At 44.0% G+C, this 20,314-nt stretch overlaps 1 protein-coding gene across 1 annotated transcript in view; it reads right to left on the bottom strand.

Moving 5' to 3' along the window:
• LOC133342646 (voltage-dependent calcium channel subunit alpha-2/delta-3-like) overlaps nucleotides 1-20,314 on the bottom strand; it is a 161,579-nt gene that overhangs the window by 104,517 nt on the left and 36,748 nt on the right. Inside the window, exons 9-15 of the mRNA XM_061551930.1 lie at nucleotides 16,758-16,832; nucleotides 12,698-12,787; nucleotides 10,981-11,094; nucleotides 6,706-6,784; nucleotides 2,924-3,057; nucleotides 2,101-2,118; nucleotides 1,006-1,083 (exon numbers count right to left, since the gene is read on the bottom strand). Coding sequence (XP_061407914.1) covers nucleotides 1,006-1,083; nucleotides 2,101-2,118; nucleotides 2,924-3,057; nucleotides 6,706-6,784; nucleotides 10,981-11,094; nucleotides 12,698-12,787; nucleotides 16,758-16,832 — 588 coding nt within the window. The remainder of the gene's footprint in view (nucleotides 1-1,005; nucleotides 1,084-2,100; nucleotides 2,119-2,923; nucleotides 3,058-6,705; nucleotides 6,785-10,980; nucleotides 11,095-12,697; nucleotides 12,788-16,757; nucleotides 16,833-20,314) is intronic.

The following is a 20,314-nucleotide window of genomic DNA, read 5'->3' as shown; positions in this document are numbered from 1 at the left end:
GCAACCTGGGTTCGGAGATTATCTAAACTGGTCCTAGGCCTCCCCTAGGTGAATTTATCATTAAATGAATACCATGTGCAGTGTTATAAGCAACAGCACGAGGGAGACAAAGGTGGTCAGACGTGGTGCTAGTCACACCACCCCCACGTGCGCTGGTCTTGATGGGTCCTTGTGTAGAGGAGTAAAATGGGGACGTGACGTCAGGTGTGCCGTTCAGTGCGATGACGTCACGTCTCCTAGGGTACTTAAGGGATACCCCGTGACGTAAGCGGGGTCACTGTGTGAACGGGTAGAGTAAGCAGGGTGAAGAGGGAACCAGGGGTAGAGAGAGGGATCGAATAGGGAGTCTGGGGAGAAGCCAGTGGTAGCCGTAGAGGTGCTTCTCTCTCCGCTCGGTGGAGTCGGCAGAGTCCCCGATCCGACACGAGAGAGAGAGAGACCGGAGCTAGCCGGCAGGGACCCGGACTCAGAGTAGGACCCCTAGCCCCTGGGAGTTGTGTACCCTGCTGTGTATTATTGTAACAGCTTTAATAAACCCTGGCGAAAGCCCTTAACATACCTCCGTCTCCGAGTACTTTTTCTTGGTTCTTTCGGTAAAGTCACGTAGAAGGGAAATAATAAAATAATAAAAATAAAACTTAATAAAAAAATTCTCACGACGTTTCGGCCACAACGCAAGCAGCCGTCCTCAGGTGAAGAACAGGTCTGTCGGACGCTGTCTTCCCGACAGACCTGTTCTTCACCTGAGGACGGCTGCTTGCGTTGTGGCCGAAACGTCGTGAGAATTATTTTATTATGTTTTATTAATATTATTGTATTATTTCCCTTCTACGTGACTTTACCGAAAGAACCAAGAAGATGAATCCCTGCAGTCACGAAAGCTTTAAATCGAAATTCTCTACACTTGTAACAGCACTTGCCTCGGCAGACTGTCTCGGCTACACACGGGATCTTTGTGTGTGTTTGTGAGTCTTTGTGTGTGTTTGCGTACGTGTCGTTTCCCACCGTTTCATTTTTCTTGCTGAAGACAGGCATGGCCACGGTGGTCATGAGCAGTAGCCCCTGGGATGAGGTTGAGTAGAGCTGGCGGGTAACAGAGCAATCGGCGTCAGTCATCGTCACGTCTGCGCGAGACAACTCACATCTCCCGCGAGACTACGGCTGAAAGTTTAAACAACACAACAACAATAACAACATATTGACGTTACGTTACATTGTCCTTCGTGAAAACGTGACATTTATCTGACAGGCGAGTTTGCAAATTATTTATTTAAACGTATTTGCAATGGCGTGTCCGGCGAGGCGTGCAAATTACTCTTTCGCAGGTTCCAGTAGCTTCTTCTGTCGCCAATGAGAAAGAGGTGGACTAATCGTCGCGAGGTGGACTAATCGTCGCGAGGTAGACTAATCGTCGCACGGTGGAACGACGGTGGAGCGGACTGGCATTGACATCTTCAAAGCGCCACGAAGTGCGACTCACTGAGCGTCAGGCTCAAGGGGTCGCACACCAAATGCCACGGCGAGTCTCTCTCTCTCTCTCTCGTTCGTTTATCGATCAGTTGACAATCAAAGTGCGCCTTTGCATTTCAAGGGCTGTAAAGCGTCAACAGGCAAGTGTTTTCCCTCTCTGTTTACCTTAATATTAACTTTATTCACGTTATTATTATTAATAACGAGGTGGATAATTAATTCGCAAAATTCACAGCTGGAATCAGCTATGTTTGAGCTGGTCCAACTATAGCGGGAGATAATTCATTGCCGATTTAGCAAAGACAACGCGACACAACTGCATTAACTGCAGATGACATTAAGCAATAGGTGCAGTCCACGGGTAGAGTTGGTCCTCTCTGAATCGCGTCTGTCTGCATAGTGAATCCATCTGTGCGGAGCTTTGAGTGCAATCCCCTCGGATGCATAGATTTTCTTCAGCCAATTATTCCCACGCGCCAAATGCTCATGAATGTAAATGGCCAAACATCCCAATGCAGGACCCTCGTAAAAAAATGTCTTGAGACTGAGTGAGGCTTTCTTTGGTAAATAACCAGCATATCTTATTATTACTGGTTTCCCTGCAGTAAAATTAATTTGCTGTGCTCTTACCTTTTGGGCTTGGGGCAGCTGTTGATTTGAATAGCCAGCATGCACAAAGTATAGCCAACCATTCAGAGAGAAAGAAAAGTGTATTTCAGCAACTCAGAATCAAAACGCAATCCCCAAATCAGTGGTAATCTCACACGTTGCGAGGGCCGCAAAATTATTCAATAAGCAAGCAAACAAAACTCACATTCATCAATAAAAGTGGCCTTAAAATGGAGAATATATAATCGCAATGGCCCTTCTTCATGTGTATATCTGGCTTGTTTTAGTTTATTATCCTTCCCCCGCACCTCCCAAGAGCACGGTTGGCTACGTACGGTGCAAAATAAGTTCAACACACATACATTTGAAACTTTAGTTGTTGCTGTGCATCTACATTAGCCTTGCCGAAGAAGAAGAAGCTCTTCTTCATAGCACAGAAAGGACATACCGTCCTTATGCAGCATCACAAAATAAATTATTAAGCAAACCACGTTGTTGCAAATGTAGTGTCAACGAGTCAGAGACAGAGTTTCTAGGTGGCACTTTCTTTATTGGAGGGGAGTGAGATGAGAGAGAGGGGGGGGGGGTAAGGAGAGTATTTGGAGGGTAGTGGAGTGAGGAGAGAGGTAGGAGGGTGCGGGGCGGGGAGTAGAGTGAGATGACAATTGAACTTATTTCACACCGTACGCAGCCAACCGCGCTAATCGGGCGCGCGAGGCGTGTCACCCATGCCGTGTTGCCGCGTTTCTCGGCCCCTCTGTGCACGTCGAAGGGTTGGCGGGGTGGGTGACGAGGGTGGTCGGGTGGGGGTCACGGCGGCCAGCCCCTCGGCCGTGACACTCACCGTGCTGTCCATGTACGCCTCGGTCCAGATGATGTCGTGGTCGTGGTTGATGACCATGGGACGGCTGAGCACGTGTAGGTACTCCATCACATTCTCCTGCACGTCGGCCAGCGTTGAGATCTGTGTGTAGTAGCCTGCGTACACACACACACACAGCACAGAGCACTGCAGATCACTCTGCTGCCTACTTCCCCCCCCCCTCTCATCTCACTCCCCTCCACGCACTCTCCTACCTCTCCCCTCTCATCTCGCTCGACTCTCCTCCACGCACTCTCCTACCTCTCCCCCCACCACGTACCCCCTACCTGTGTGCCGGCCACCTGGGCGCCCCTCCCCTCTGCGAGCTGGGCGGCGCATGGCCTCCAGCCAATCAAAATGCGCGCTGGGCGGTGCACGGGAAGTCATCCAGCCAGCCAGCAAAACTTGATTTTTTTATTTTAAACAAGTACGATAGTTTTTCGATTTAAAGCTTTCGTTACTGCAGGGATTCATCTTCTTGGTTCTTTCGGTAAAGTCACGTAGAAGGGAAGAAATAAAATAATAAAAATAAAACATAATAAAATAATTCTCATGACGTTTCGGCCACAACGCAAGCAGCCGTCCTCAGGTGAAGAATGAAACACCACCAAGCTTGGAGCGTATATTTAAGCTGGGTTGGAGGGGGGGGGGAGGTGGGAAGAAGAGCGCCTTGACAAAATAATTTGCATATCAAGAGGAATGTGTAGGAGGTAGGCGGGGGGGGGGTTCAAATTATTTTGTCAAGGCGCTCTTCTTCCCACCTCCCCCCCTCCAACCCAGCTTAAATATACGCTCCAAGCTTGGTGGTGTTTCATTCTTCACCTGAGGACGGCTGCTTGCGTTGTGGCCGAAACGTCGTGAGAATTATTTTATTATGTTTTATTTTTATTATTTTATTACTTCCCTTCTACGTGACTTTACCGAAAGAACCGAGAATAAGTACGATAGTGTAATTTAAACGTTTAATATCAACATTGCTGTAAAAAACATGAACGGCTTCAGATTAGAAAATACAATAATGCTGTGGTGTGGAAAGTAGGCTGTTCAGTTCAATTACTCTTGATTCTTTCGGTAAAGTCACGTAGAAATAAATAAAATTAAATTATTATTTAATCTGCCTGCATTTTATTTAATTTATTTCTACATGACTTTACCGAAAGAACCAAGAGTAATTCCTGCAGTCACGAAAGCTTCGAATCTAGTTTGTTCAGTTAAATGTTTCCAAAAAACTTCTGCACTACAACTGCAGGAGCAGCCACGTGATGTTGTGAGCGATGCACACAAGAAAAACTAAACCAGAGACGGTGGTAGCAACTGGATTTGTGTTCGCTGTGATTTATGCGTCTGCTTTTGGGCAGAAATTCATTAACGGCAAAGAGCCCAGGATCTTAGACAAATAGCCCGGCGAGAAAATTGGTGACTCTTCCACTTAAGAGCAGCACATATTGTTGCAAAAAAATCCATCTTGTTTCACAGTGTGGTGTTCTGCTTATCTTGCAGTCTGTGTTGCACGAGGGAAAACTAAGTTACAGGTATCGGGAATTAGTTTCCATTATCACTGCACTTTCTTTACTCTCTGTCCTGCATTTTTTAAAATTGTCCTTGTGTCGTGCCATTTACATCAATAATTATTTACGTGAGATGAAACGCCTGAGCAGCCAGCCATGCCAACGGAATGAATAAATACATTTTTAAAAAATCCTTTATATTAAGTTCACTTGCTTGCTTGCGTGCTTGCGTGCTTGCTTGCTTACGACCGTGCAAATCTTTCGGTCGTTGTTTAACCCACTTCCCGTGATCCAATCGAGCTGACATTTTGCACACAGACTCGTTGTGCGTGACAATTAATTTTCGTGAAAAATGTTTTCCCAAATTTTACACTTTTTAGGGATTTAAAAAAAGATATTTAATTACCAATTGCTTAATGGTGGCAGACAATCATCTGACCCATAGGTGGCAGCCATCTCAAGCCAGAGGACGAGAGGACTCTAGCCGCCACGCATATAAAGGATTTATAGTGAAAAACCTTGTTTTTACGGGTTAATTTTTTTTTATTGTCCTTGTGTCGTGCCATTTACATCAATACTGATTTACGTGAGATGAAACGCCTGAGCACCCAGCCATGCCAACGGAATGAATGAATACTTTTGTGACCCACAGTGTTCCCTTGTTCAACCACGTCGCTAATGTCAGCCGCGTCTCGTTCGTTCTTCCCAGTGGCACAGTGTTGCCTTCGGCGGGACGCAAGGATTATGCAAAAATGGACTCGGTGGAATCATTGGGGAACAAAATACAGCTGTGACATTTTGCGCAGGGACGGATCGTTCTCAGCCATGGGGACTAATTTACGTGGACGTGAAGGCAGAGTGAGTCCTTGTCCTTTATGAGCCAAGAGTCAGCCCTGCTCGCTGCTTGCACATGCATACTGTGTCACGCAGGCAGTGGCAGATCTTCGCAAGCGTAGCAGCAAATGGTAAAGGTGCAGCCCTGCAATTTCTTGGATCACGCCACTGCGGGTAGAAGGGCATCCACGAGCGGCTGCTTTTAAAGAGCCCCATCCAGATGTCTTGGAAGAGGTGGGCGCACCCACACACCTTTACCCCACAACGCACGACCTGCCGATCAACTTCATTGTGGTGGTGCCCATTTTCACTGCTGGGTGGACAGAGTCGGAGGAATTGAAGAAACCTGGACCATCGTTTTAATTGCCGTGCCGGGAGATCGCACCACACCTCTGGATTGTAATTCCAGTGCGCTCACGATGATACTCGGGCGGCATTTATGCGCTGAATTGCATACCGAGTCTCTTGAAGCCCACATAGAAGCAGACCTGATGTAGGCAGTAATGAGAAGGAAACTGGCACTTTTTGGGACAAAAATTTGTAAAAGGTGGACAACAACGGGAGAATTAAAAGTGTGTTTTGTTTGGGAAAAATGGAAGGAAACGGAAAGAGAGGAAGCCCTAACAGAGAATGGCTTGACAACAACATCAGAGATTGGTGTCAGAAAGATGTGGCACTACTTGAGAATATTGGCACACGACAGAAGAAAGTGTAAACAACTTGACGAAATGTGCAGTGGACACCTCTGGGATATTATCCCATGGATCGCGATGATGATGGCCTACCTGCGATACATTATTGAGTAGTGTCTTTCAAAACAGTAATTCTGGTGAAGTGAGCATTACATGTCACTCATTTGCCTTTTGTATATGTGAGCCAGGGGTGGAAATTCCATATTTCTATGGTGGAGGACGAGTTAGATCGTAAGGCAACCACTGTGGACATCCCTGTAAAATAGTACTTATGTTATCGACCCTGGATGGACGAAGTTACTGAGCCGACCGCCACTCTGTACTGCTGTAGCACGCGGCCGGTAGACGTGTATTATACTGAGCCGACCGCCACTCTGTACTGCTGTAGCACGCGGCCGGTAGACGTGTATTATACTGAGCCGACCGCCACTCTGTACTGCTGTAGCACGCGGCCGGTAGACGTGTATTATACTGAGCCGACCGCCACTCTGTACTGCTGTAGCACGCGGCCTGTAGACGTGTATTATACTGAGCCGACCGCCACTCTGTACTGCTGTAGCACGCGGCCGGTAGACGTGTATTATACTGAGCCGACCGCCACTCTGTACTGCTGTAGCACGCGGCCGGTAGACGTGTATTATACTGAGCCGACCGCCACTCTGTACTGCTGTAGCACGCGGCCGGTAGACGTGTATTATACTGCGCTGTATGTGTATCGATTACGACTTACCTTTGTTTGCACAGGCCATCCACTTGATCGGTTTGGCAAATGCCTGCTCTCGCCCAATGAGGTAGGTGAATATGCGGACCTGTGAAAGGCAGTGCTCGCAGAATGTCACCACAGGACATTGACAGAAATAGAATATCCACGATGCATGCACGCATGTACACTTACATATTAGTGTCTTCATTAGCATTACAATACAAAAAAACGCCTTTCACGCTTAATTAGAGAGAACAACTTCGCGGTTCTTCTCTCTATAATGAGCTGCATTTTAATTGGAGCTCTCTAATTTATACTGTTGGCCTCACTATGAAAGGCAGAATTAATGGTATGGAATGGACCCCAATTCAAGGTATTTAAAGAGGGCTGCTGCTTCGTTTAAATTCGGAGAAAATAGGACGTTCCCTCTGACCTCTGCGGAATCTTGACGTAAGTTGCGTTTTTTTAAAGCCAGATAATTGACTCCAACGGCTTTCGTATCTCACCTCGATATTTCGACAAAACATGCTCATGTCCCCATTCACCATTGGCTAACGTATTAAATACAGGCTGCGTTATTAATGAACGATAAAGTGGTCGCAACCTAATAACACTTTTTTTTTACTGCAGCTTCACATTATCAATTTTTCTGAGGCCCTCACGAATCTTGACTTATAAATGATATTCTTGGTTATTTCGGTAAAGTCACGTAGAAGGGAAATAATAAAATAATATAAATATAAAACAATAAAAATTCTCACGACGTTTCCCCTGGCTCACACATACAAGACAGAGGTTATTTGCAAGCCATCTGGCTACCATGAGAGGTTCGTTCATGAGGCTATTCATATATACAAACACAGACAATTTCAACAGAGAAGATGGATTCTGGCTTAGCAATCATTGGAAGGATTTTATCAACCATTTCGGGTCTTAATTGATTGTGTTCACGCTTACGGTGACTTTCAGACCGCATTCCATTCTCTTCCTCTCCCCTCTCCTCTTTACCGAACATAGATGACTCATCCATCTGGCCAACTGCTAAATCGCTGTTCGTGGTGCTGACGTTAAGAAAAACCGCCACTTTTTCAAATTTTCTTTCTGTGTATTTCACACTTGATGATGATTGCTTGTGTTGCAGTCGAAACGTCGTGAGAATTTTTTTTAATATTTATATTATTTTATTATTTCCCTTCTACGTGACTTTACCGAAAGAACCAAGAATATGAATCCCTGCAGTCACGAAAGCTTTAAATCAAAATTTTACGAATGATAATTAAATACAATTTAATAAAAGCGATCAAAATTGTGAAGAAGATGAAGAAGAAAAACGCGATGGTAAGGCCGGGGGGCCCATCGGACCATTCCCAACGGGCAAATTAAATTCCAGCAGCGCTGGTTAAATAAAGCACAGATGGACACGGGAGCTGAGGGGATGAGGTAAACGAAGGACCCCCTCTGTCTACCCCTAGCACTCGCTCCGCTTCTCACAGCAGCCGTCACTCGGCGTGAAAAATAAATCGTCACGTGGCTCCGTGTTTGTGCCTCCTTCCTCCGGTCTCGTCTTCCTCTATCCGTCCTTTCGATCCCTCCTTCGTAAAGTAGGCCTCTGCCCTCGATTTTAAGTTTTCGTGACTGCAAGGATCCATACTTTTAGTTTTTTTCGGTAAAGTCACGTAAGTAAAAATTGTAATAAATTAAGATGAAAACAACTCAATGAAATTACGACGTTTCGGAAGCAACACAAGCCTCCGTCTTCAGGTGGAACCGCCACAGCAAAATTGCTGTAGTGAAAAAAAAGGAGGCTTGTTTTGCTACCGAAATGTCGTGATTTAATTGAGTTGTTTTCATTTAAATTTATTTTATTTCATTTTTTACCTACGTGACTTTACCGAAAAAAACTGAAAGTATAGTCCTCTGCCCCTTCCATTCAAATTGGTTCAGCTAACGTGCAAATTGTTACAATGTCACCCGACCATATTGTACCGCTCTCTTTAAGATGATTTGCTATTCCCCTGCCTCCCACGCAAACCTTCATGTCCACCGGACGTGGTCCCCATCTGGGTGGGGTCAGCTAGCCCCACAATTTTTTCTTGACCCCATCAATGTGTCCTGCTCGTGCCAAAATCGGGCTGCTTTCCCACCCGCTACGTTCTGTGATCGGCCTTTTGTACCGGGCTCGCGTTGAGTTGTAATAAAAACAACAACAACAACAACAACCATAATAATCATACGACATATATTATTTGTCATTCTTTCGCTTGCGCCTTCGTGCCATCGTTATTATCGTTGTTGTTAAGACACATTTAAAGGCGCAGCCCTACAATTGCTTGCTCACACCCACTGCTGACAAGAAGGGTTTTCACAAAGATGAGCTCGGCGGAGGGTACTTTGCCTAATCTTCCACACGAGCCAAACGTGGGAGTACGGACACTACCCCACTGCACGCGACCTGCCGATGGACTAAATTTGGTGAACTCGTTCAACTGTCACTACGGAAGAATGAACGGGCGACCTCAATATATTGCAAGTCCACTGTGCTAACCATTGCATTGCGGCGGCATCTCTGCTAACGAAACACACGCGGTTGCGTCCCTTAACGGAACACATTTAAATAAAGTGTGCGTGTGTTAGTTCTTTCGGTAAAGTCACGTTGAAGGGAAATAATATAAAACAATATTTAATAATAAAAATAGAAAAAATATGAAATTTATTTTATTTTATTATTTCCCTTCTACTTGACTTTAGCGAAAGAACCAAGAATATCAATCCCTGCAGTCACGAAAGCTTTAAATACAAATGTGTGTGTGTTGTATATAATATGAGGAGCGGTAGTGTAGCGGTTAGCACGCAGTGCTACGAACCTGGTGACCAGAGTACGATTCCTGCTCATGCCCATCACCAGTGATTATCTGAATCGGTACTGGGCCTCCTCTACGTCGACTTATAACATATCATATAAGTTTAACAAGGCCCAAAACGTGGATATATATATTTTTTTACCTCAGAATAAACGGACGCACTACATCAGCTATAATTATTGTTAATTGTGTGTCGGGTGGCTCATTAAGCTACGCCACATGCTTGGCCCAGCCAGGAGCATCTCTGTTGGTAGTAGCCCATTACCGCTAATGGAATGTGAAGCCCTCTAAATTCGTTTTGAAGCTGCCTGGAAAAAGCCACTTTAGTAACCGAATCCTACGAATGGTGCATCAAAGTGCTAAAGTTAATTTACTTACAGTATAAGCTTTAGATTCAGTCGTGTGTCCTCTCAATGTTGCCTTTGGAGAGTAGAAATATAATAATTCGGCGCCTAAACCAACGCTGGCAATTTGCAAAGGTGTACGTTACAATGTTTTAAAACCATAATGTCCAAGCATTCCAAACAGCGTCCTCCTGATGAACAGTTGCATCGATGCTCAGGTTTTTCCTGAAATTTAGTCAGGGAAGGTGAGTATGATGCTGGAATTTTATATTTCCATAGTTTGCGATGAAAGAAAGTAGGGCTTCGCTTCAACCCCATCGTGAAGCTAAACGATAAAGGTGCAGACCTGTAATTTCTTGGTCATACCCTTGCTGGAGGAAGGGACTAGAAGGACATCGGGAGAACCCTTCTCGAGGGTGTTTGGCCTACTCTTCCACGCTGGCCACATAGTTGTTGCACGCGCAGGAAATCCATGCTTCGCAGCTCTCAATCGCAACCCAACAGTGTAGAATTTGTTCGTATTATTCGAGCGGGTCGTCTATAAATGGATCACCCTGCGTTGCACAAAAAAAAGAAAAGAGCTTCTTCTTGGTTCATCTTCTTGGTTCTTTCGGTAAAGTCACGTAGAAGGGAAGTAATAAGAAAGAACCAAGAAGATGAATCCCTGCAGTCACGAAAGCTTTAAATCGAAATCTTCTTGGTTCTTTCAGTAAAGTCACGTAGAATGGAAATAATAAAATAATAAAAAATAAAACATAATAAAATAATTCTCACGACGTTTCGGCCACAACGCAAGCAGCCGTCCTCAGGTGAAGAACAGGTCTGTCGGGTCCTTCAGACGCTGTCTCCCCGACAGACTTGGTCTTCACCTGAGGATGGCTGCTTGCGTTGTGGCCAAAACGTCGTGAGAATTATTTTATTATGTTTTATTTTTTTTATTTTATTATTTCCCTTCTACGTGACTTTACCGAAAGAACCAAGAAGATGAATCCCTGCAGTCACGAAAGCTTTGAATAGAAAAAGAAAAGAGCAATTCCTAAAAGCGTGAAAGCAGCGAGTGTTGTCAGTTGACCGTGAGGATCCACTGCGAATTGTACCTTCTTGTCGGGCGAGTTGTACTTCTCAAACACCTCTGCAAAGGTCTCGACGGCTCCGTCGGTGACGACCATCAGCGCCTGGTTGCATATGCTACCCTGCCCCGTGCCGTTGAACTGCAGAAGAGTCAAGCGAAGCGTGGTCACAGCACCGAAGGTAGAGCTCGGCGTGGTGTGCAAGGTGCTGGGCACGAAGATTTTTATTCTTGGTTCTTTCGGTAAAGTCACGTAGAAGGGAAGTGATAAAATAATAAAAATAAAACATAATAAAATAATATATTATATTATTTAATTATGTTTTATTTTAATAATAAAAATACTTCCCTTCTACGTGACTTTACCGAAAGAACCAAGAAGATGAATCCCTGCAGTCACGAAAGCTTTAAATCGAAATTTAACCACGAAGATTATGTTGTTGTTGTTACCATTCAATTAGATGGAGAATATGGCCTGGTGGATCGTGGTGGTGGGGGGGGGGTTAATATCATTGAGATTCTAGGTTCAAACCTGGGTAGCCAGCTGTGATTCTACTGCGTTGATGGTCTGTGCAAAGAGTGGTTGTATTGCATGTGCAGGAGGTCGGGGGTTCGATGCCGACCCTGATGCCTGTATGTTTTGAGTGTGCGAGTTCTCCCCGTGGTCGTCGTGTAGATTTATTTATCTGGGTCCTCCGGTTTTCCCCTCCATATTCAGAGACACGCATTTAGAGTCGTTGGCTGCTCTACAATTTCCACTTAATTGAGCTATCGTTTGTGGCCAGGTCGCTTCTGAAATAGAAGCTAATACTGTAGCTCATTGGGCTTTACCTTGTAAGATAAAAAAAAATGTGTTTAGTTTGATTTGTATGCATTTTTAAGTGATTTGTTTATCTTTCCTTAAATTTCTGACTCCTATCGTGTTTTTTATTGTCTGTTTTTATCACGTTCTGACCTGCCCCTACTAGACAGCTGTGTAGAAGAGCTTCATAGCTCATCGGATTCCTCAATGATAAATACCCATTCTGATTCTGATAATAATTAGACATTTCAGTTCGAGGGGGCACAGACGGTGTGCCCCGCGTGTTGGCAACCACATCTGTCAAGGTGATTTCAGAAATAGTTCAGGTGACACCATCTTCTGGGACCATTCTACGACACAAGGTGGTGCACTGATATCTGTAGAAGTTAGAAATAGAGATTTCTGCATGTCGTGACATACTCGAATTATTATTCTTTTTTTTACCAGATAAAGCCCAGTGAGTTATTAGCTCTTTTTCAGACGCGACTTGGTCAATATGATAGCTAATAGAAGTGGCTTATCATCATATGTCGGAATTTATAGTCATAGCCAAACAATATAAACGCATAGTTCTAAATGTGAAAGGAAAATCCAAAGGAGCCAGACAAAATCCAGGCGACCATGTGGAGAGAGAGAGAGAGAGCACGCAAACTCCAAATATACAACAGGCATCGTCAGGGTTGGGATCGAACTCACAAACTCCTGCATAGCAGACGAGGGAGATGATATTTGCAATATACTTTAGAGAAAGGAATGAAAGAGATGCAAATCATTGCAAATCACGAGGTCATGGATTTCATGCAGCTCGGTGGAAGAGGATGCAGTGATTTAAAACTGTACACATTTTCACGCTGCCTTTTAGAATTTGTACATTTGTCGAGATGAATGTAACAGGGCTCTGCATGAAAAAGACACCACAGGTGTGGCCTGAAGCTGAGCTTACCTGGTCCAAAATCACGAAACCTTCCTCCAGGGCATTTGACAAATCTGCCACCCCCTGTGCATGCATATCCTCCAAAAGCTGCTTAAAGTGCTGCAACATGAATCCAACACACGTACAACATACATTAAAAAAGTGTTACGATATAAACACACTTAAACCTAGGCACAAGCACACTTCTTTAGATATTTTTCATTTATGTTGATTTCCCCTGAGAGAAAGCCCCATTTCTTGCAGCGATCGTTGGATGTGTTTAAAGTTTTTACAAAATGTAAATGTTTTATGTTCTGTGAAATTCACCAGAATTACGATGTTGAGTGGGACATACAAGACTGGCAATCGATATTGAACATTTGAGCAATGAGCCAGAGCCACGATTCCTGGAAGCCACATGCGAAATAAAGTCAGACCGATCAGATGAGTAAGTGCAAACACATCAGGCAAACAAGATCACATGCTAACTGCTCTGTGCTTTGAACTAGTTTCGGCAATGCTTTTTGCCATTATCTCACCACAGTAGCCATGTACACAGGCGCTCATCCTGATGCAATCCTAGTACTTTTGGTTCTCCAGTTGGAAGACAGACCGGCAGGCACCCCCGTGCCAATGTCCAGCTGAGACTTCTCCAAATGCCCCCCCCTCCCGCCGCACTAGTGGCCTCGTGTGGTGACAAGCGGCAAGTCTCATGTACACTTTGGCAGTCCTCAATGAGCCGTTGTAAGATAACGGGTAATTGACCACTCTCCACTTCAGGTTATTCCTCCTCAAAAAAAGGTTAATTGTATTTTGCAAAAGGGCCAATTGGTGCCATTTCTACGTGAATCGCTCATCCTCGGTTCACATTTGGTCATTGATGTATAAAGTGTAAGTAATAGCATATTTTATAAAAATAATATATCTAGTGCTAAGATTATAAAAAAAAATACAGTAACCACATTCGACTCAAATGCCGAGTATGTCGAAAAACTTTTTTGCTGTGAACGCCATTTTGTTTTAATTCTCAAAGAGTGTGCTTTGTTCTAACCGCTTTACAAAGCACCGTTTAGGAATGAACATTTACAGTCCAATTTGTAATTCTACTGCTGGATGAGGGCCTCCTCCTGTGCCTTGTGACCAGTGCAGGATATCCGATCAATTCCCTCTCCTGCCCACAACGCCCATCAAACCCGCCTCTCGTGGACGTTTCTCACCCACATCCCAAACGCAGTCCCGGATCGAATCCTGCTTAGCTTCTGAGGTCTGACTGAGATCGCGAGCATGGAGGGTTGATTTGGTTATAGGCCATTTTAAAATTATGCTATGGGGGGTATCATTTTAGAGAGGGGGGGGGGGGTTCTTTTCTCACAAACGAACTAAAAGCAGTGGAAAAGATGGTGGTTGTCTGGTGATTTTAGTTCAATTAAATGCGCTCTTTGGGGCGGGCACAGCGGATCATTAGCATTGAAAATCGCCATTATTCAGAACCCGGAGTCCCACAGTCAAATCGAAAGGGTCCCTATAGGGGAGCAATCCAGTGTGACAATCTGGAAGCGGATTTCTTTGTAGCATTCATGAATGCCCCTTATAAAGTATCATTACCCCCGCACTCCCTGCCATCCGCACCTCCGATTCACACGGTTGGCTACGTTCGGTGTCAGAGAAGTTCAACAGACGTGTTGGAAAAAGAGTACCCGCACTTTACCCCGCCATACGCAACCTGCAGATCGACTTAATTGCAGTGCACTCATTCACACTGGTGGGTGGACAGAGGCGGGATGAATTTAATAAACCTACATACGTACACATACCCACTTCCCCAGCACCCTCGGTAAAACCGTTTCTGTGAAGCCATTCTAATCCTAGATTTCAAGCTTTCGTGACTGCAAGGATTCATACTCTTAGTTCTTTCGGTAAAGTCACGTAGGTAAAAAATGAAATTAAAATTAATAAAAATAAAACAATAAAATCACGACGTTTCGGAGGCAACACAAGTCTCCGTCATCAGGTGGGACCGTCACAGCCAGATTTGCTGCATCTAATCACCGTTTCACTCAGCCTGAAACGGCTTGCTCGTGACACTGCCGGCTGAAGGACCTCCAATGTTGAGAGCTCTTGAGAGCGCCCACTCTGGAGTGTATTTTGCCCTCCTCTTCCTACGCTGGCCAGACGTTTTGGAAGAGGTGGGAATGCCACACACGTTACCCCACCACGCGCGGCACTTTCCATCATTCATACCGCTGCATCGACAGAGACGTGGGGTGGATTTAGGAAACTAGCCTCATTGTTTCCCCTACCCATGCCAGGAGACGGAATCAAACTGGCAGGTTCTGGCTTGCTGGTCCAGCGCGCTTCTCATTATTCCACGACAGCTTCCGTTAAAATTAAACAATAGCGACCAGTTTGTTGTTAATGGTGCCACGCGTGTTTAACGATGGTTGTTTACTCTTCCATCAGCCATCGATCTTTTTTTTCGATTTAAAGCTTTCGTGACTGCAGGGATTCATATTCCTGGTTCTTTTGGTAAGGTCACGTAGAAGAGAAATAATAAAATAATAAAAATAAACATAATAAAATTCTCACGACTTTTCAGCCACAACGGCTGCTTTGTGGCCAAAACGTCGTGAGAATTGTATTATGTTCGAAAGAACCAAGAATATGCATCGATCTTTTATCAGGTGGCTTTGAAGAAGATTAGAAAAACAGTAAATTATCTCTGCCCCTCCTACCCCCACGTGATTAACGCAACTGCATTGTAAAAATGCGCAAACACAGTTGCCTAAACAAGTATGAATATAAATTGATCGCCGCATGCATCTCTAAATATCTGATTAGTTTGTTGGATTTTAGTGAGGGTGAGAAAAAAAAAACACTAACAAATTAACATTTTTATGGCGACGAATTTACATTTATTGACGTTCGCGCTTAGAAATCACGACTTTTTTTTAAGCCTTCAAATATATTGGCGAATTATTTTTGAATGACTATTACATATTCTACATGAAGCTCTGAGTTATAACATAATTGAAAACATCACGTACTTGACGATTTATTTATAGCTGACAAACTTCACAGGCCCAAGTAATACCTTCTGACGGTGATGTTAAATGCATGAGTTGTAGCGGTGGATGCTGGTGAGGTGTAATGGTCAGCACACTAGACTTGAAATCCAGAGGTCACTGGTTCAGTATCTAAAAGGGGCACAATACTTTTTTAAAATGGGAATGTTTCGTTACCCCCCCTCCCTCATCCCACCTCTATTTCAATTATTTGGCTGTTATAAATGTCCACGTGATAAACCACTTCGTTGCGAAGCTATCACTTGTGGCCAGGCCGCTTCTGAAGAAGAAGCTTATAGCTCAGTGGGCTTTACCTCGTCAAATTAAAATAGTTTATCTTCATTGTTCATTTTTTTGTAATTTGATTACTTTTTCTGCACTTCGCACTCCTATCGTGTTTTTGTATTGTGTGTTGTTGTTACTCTCTGACCCGCTGGTACTAGTCATCTGTGAAAAATAGTTTGATAGCTCATCAGATTCCTCCAGCATAAATAAGTATTCTGATCCGTATACAAAGCAGTCTGAATAAGAACACCACACTTAGTAGATCAGGTGGGTTGCGTGCGATGGGGTAAAGAGTGTGGATACTCTCACCTCTTCCAAATGTCTGATCGGCGTGGAAGAGTAGGCCAAAAATACCCACTTAGAGGGGCCTAAAGAATGGAACATACATTGAGGAGATGGAGCATTGAAATCAGCTGGTGTGTGGGTGCCAGGTGGTCGCTACAATCGTAGAGAGATGGCAACAGCTCGCGGTCGCCTTCACCCAGCAGTGAATTTATCATGGCTGATGATGACATTGATGACGATCTTATGATGTGGTTGCATTGAGCCGTCACATCCATTGTTGTTGTTGTATGAGGCACAAGTGCAAATCATCTTCTTGGTTCTTTCGGTAAAGCCGCGTGACTTTACCGAAAGAACCAAGAAGATGAATCCCTGCAGTCACGAAAGCTTTAAATCGAAAAGTATAAATCAGCCAAGGTACAGGAAAGATTGTTGTTTCACGAGCCGTTGTGCAGGCTTACCTCTCTGTTGTCACGGTTTGCCTGTACCATCCCTCCTTCGAAGCACGGCTCAATGTAATGCAGCTGCTCATTGTACTGGCACACAGAGAAGGGACACGCCATCATCATAATCAAACCATCATCTTAAGTCTTAAAGTCTTAAAGTCACTTTATTGTCAAGTGTGTTACATGCATGACATACAACACAGATGAAATTACAGTCCTCTCTCTTGGTCCCACGGTGCAACCAAGCAATTAAAAAATTAATCACAATTAACAGACATAAATAAACAATAAACAATCGGCGATCAACACAAGATAAATAATCAAAAATGTAATAAACTTAAAATAAACAACAGTCAAGAATTTTTTAAATGTAAAATATTATTTAAATTATTTAAATCATCATCACCATCATCATCATCGCCGCAGGAGTCAAAGCCACTCTGCCTCTTGCCAGGTCATCTAGATCAGCCATTGTTAACTTATTTCTTTACTGCAGTTTTTTGTGTTTAGTTTGTTGTCCTTTGCCCACACTTCCGATTAGCAAGGTTCACTACCTACGGTGCAAAAGAAGTTCAACATACATACATTATACTCCTGCACGTGACTGGATCTCATCGCCCCATCTCACGGACGCACAATACCTATGCACTCCTCTACGGAATGGCTACCAATCTGTTCGCAGTCTCGTCCGTTAGCAATCATCCATTCAACAAGTATTTCCCGCCCAATCCGACATTTCTCAGCATTCAACTTTCCGCCTCTGAGTTATGTTTGCTTCCTGATCCACGACCCCCTGTGTTTGCCATTCAATGCAAGTCAGAACATGCATCTGGTGCATGTTTTTTTGCACACTTTTCAGCTTTTGCTCCATTTGTTGTTTCAGTGTCCGCATTTCTGCTCAATGTGTGACTAATGGCAGTATAGGGTCAATCAAACAAAATGTTCCTCTTCAGCCAGACAACGAGTTATTGCTATCATCATTTATTGCACTTGTACGGTGAGATGTGACTTTGAGCCACATTCATTTTTAGGGGTTGGCTGGCCACGTGGTGGTTGTTTGATGTCTACATTTTTTAAATCCTTTATATTAAGTTCACTTGCTTGCTTGCTTGCGCGCTTACGACAATTTATTTTCGTGAAAATTTTTCCCAAAATTTTACACTTTTTTGGAAAAAATTAATTATATTTAATTACCAATTGCTTAATGGTGGCAGGCAATCATCTGACCCATAGGTGGCAGCCACCTCAAGCCAGAGGACGAGAGGACTCTAGCCGCCACGCATATAAAGGATTTGTAGTGAAAAACTTTGTTTTTACGGGTTAATTTTTTTAGGGGTTGTCTGGCCACGTGGTGGTTGTTTGATGTCTACATTTCTTGTCGTTAACCCTCCACCCACCCGACAAGGTTGCCACGCTCACAAAGTCATTGTTCGTACGTGACCAAGTGTCTCGATCGAGTTCTGGCCGACAGAGCCCCTCAGCAGCTGCTCAAGGGGGGGGTTATTTTTTTTGTTCACGGCGGAATTCGACGCGTCGCTTCGGGCTTCACCGGGGTGGTGGGGCTTGGCAAATGGAGCACGAGATGCCACATTGTGGCACTGCGACCCGCGAGAGAGATACGCAACCGCCGTCCGTGCATTCCGAACACTGCGAACACGTCAGAACGCCGTGGCTCTGCAGTGGCGCTCTTACGTTCACAATGGAAGTTGATTGATGGTGCGATGTTTCTCACGAATTACATATTTCTATAGAAATTATAATTTTACAAAAACAAATGATGAATTGGTTATAACTCATGTATTCACTTGATTTACACTGGAAGTGCTACTTAAATGCAAAAAAAGCCATTATTTATCTCATGGGATGATGATCAGTTGAAATGTGAGGCTTATTAGCAGCACATTACAACGTCCATTATTTATGATTTGGAGCAAAATATGGCACAAGTAATGGGGCGTGTAGTTCTGTGGATTAACAGACACACATCGAGCCAAACTGTTTAGCCAGGAGGTTCTAAACGCCATTTAAAATGCAATTGATGCCAGGTGTTGCGCCATCATCAGCGTTCTTTAAAATAAATGTACATCAACTAGATTCGTCATGCCTCATAGAATGATTGAAAAAGAACAGCGACGCGCTTCAAGGGAAGGCCGCTCCCTGGGCTGGTGCCACAGTCTTTTGATCACACGTGACGATGTTTTATTCAAGGATTTTTGGATAATGCTTTCAAACCGCCAAGAATTCTGGATCGATGCGCTCTCCGATGTGTTTTCGGGTTGTGCCGCGCGTTTGGAACTACGCAGTTCATCGTGAAGCTTCCAGGCACGTGGAGATCAACGTTGGACATCACGCTGAACAATACGTGGTTACAATTGGGATACACATCGTTGAAAAGCTACACGGCACAACGCGACAATCCTACACAGTATTATCAACGAGTTTTTTTTTACATTTGCTTACGACATTACAACTTGGGGTGCTGCAGTGGCGAGATGTTAATTACCTCGCCTGGTATGCAAGAGATTGTGAGTTCGATCCCGACCCTGACGCCTGCTGTATACTTGGAGTTTGCACGTTTCCCCCCGTGGTTACGTGGATATTTTCTCCGGGTTCTCCGGTTTTTCCCTCCACATTTATAAACGTGCGTTTAGAGCATTTAGCTGATATTAATTTTCCACGTGATAAACTTTTTCATTGGGCTATCATCTGTGGCCAGGTCGCTTCTGAACACAGAGCTATATAGCTCAGTGGGCCTTACTTGGTAAAATAAAAATAAAAAATAATTCGTTTTTAGTTCAACTTACACACTGTACAATGGCGAATGGTGCAGATGGAAGCCTAATACAGTGTGGATTTGTAATAGTAATACACGAGTATTTTGTTTGTTTTACTTATAAGCCCTTAATCCCACGGACGGTTTTAGTTTTGACAAGGTACGCACCCATTTTTTCCCATAAATTATTCCGGCAACATAAAGCAACGTGAATAAGGACACGTGCCTTGGGACTGGGAGGAAATTGAAGTGGGGCTGATAAAGTAAAGGACGTCGCTTGATTTGTTGCATGAAATTGCACAAGAAAGCACTTCCTCTGCCAACAGGGGTTGGCAGAGGAAATATTTTATTTTATTTTATAGAAATTAATCCATTGGTCATAGGTTAAAAGCAGTACTGGCACATTCCCAGATGTGTTGCTGCTTAAAAGATATTATACATACAAAGAGAGTCCTTTAATTAAAACGTCGATATAATTTATGACTAAAGTGCTCGCCATTAAGTTACAGGTAGAACTAACACAAAACAGTTTATTTTATGAACTCGAAAGGCAATATGCCCCGAACGTTAGACCATTTATCTGTGAATACGGAAATTCGATGTTCAACGCAAGTTCATGCGCACAACATCGATTGCCCGCCAAGGCTTAAACAGTGCTGCTTGCCTGTACCTCGTGTGCCCAACGATCATGTATGTATGTTGAACTTCTTCTTGGTTCTTTCGGTAAAGTCACGTAGAAGGGAAATAATAAAATACTAGAACAGGTCTGTCGGACGCTGTCTTTCCGACAGACCTATTC

Source organism: Lethenteron reissneri, chromosome 15 (genome assembly GCF_015708825.2).
Source record: "Lethenteron reissneri isolate LAM-NWPU_2019-01 chromosome 15, ASM1570882v1, whole genome shotgun sequence".
In the NCBI taxonomy this organism is placed as follows: Eukaryota; Metazoa; Chordata; class Hyperoartia; order Petromyzontiformes; family Petromyzontidae; genus Lethenteron; species Lethenteron reissneri.
This window is presented reverse-complemented; position numbering and strand designations above follow the sequence as displayed.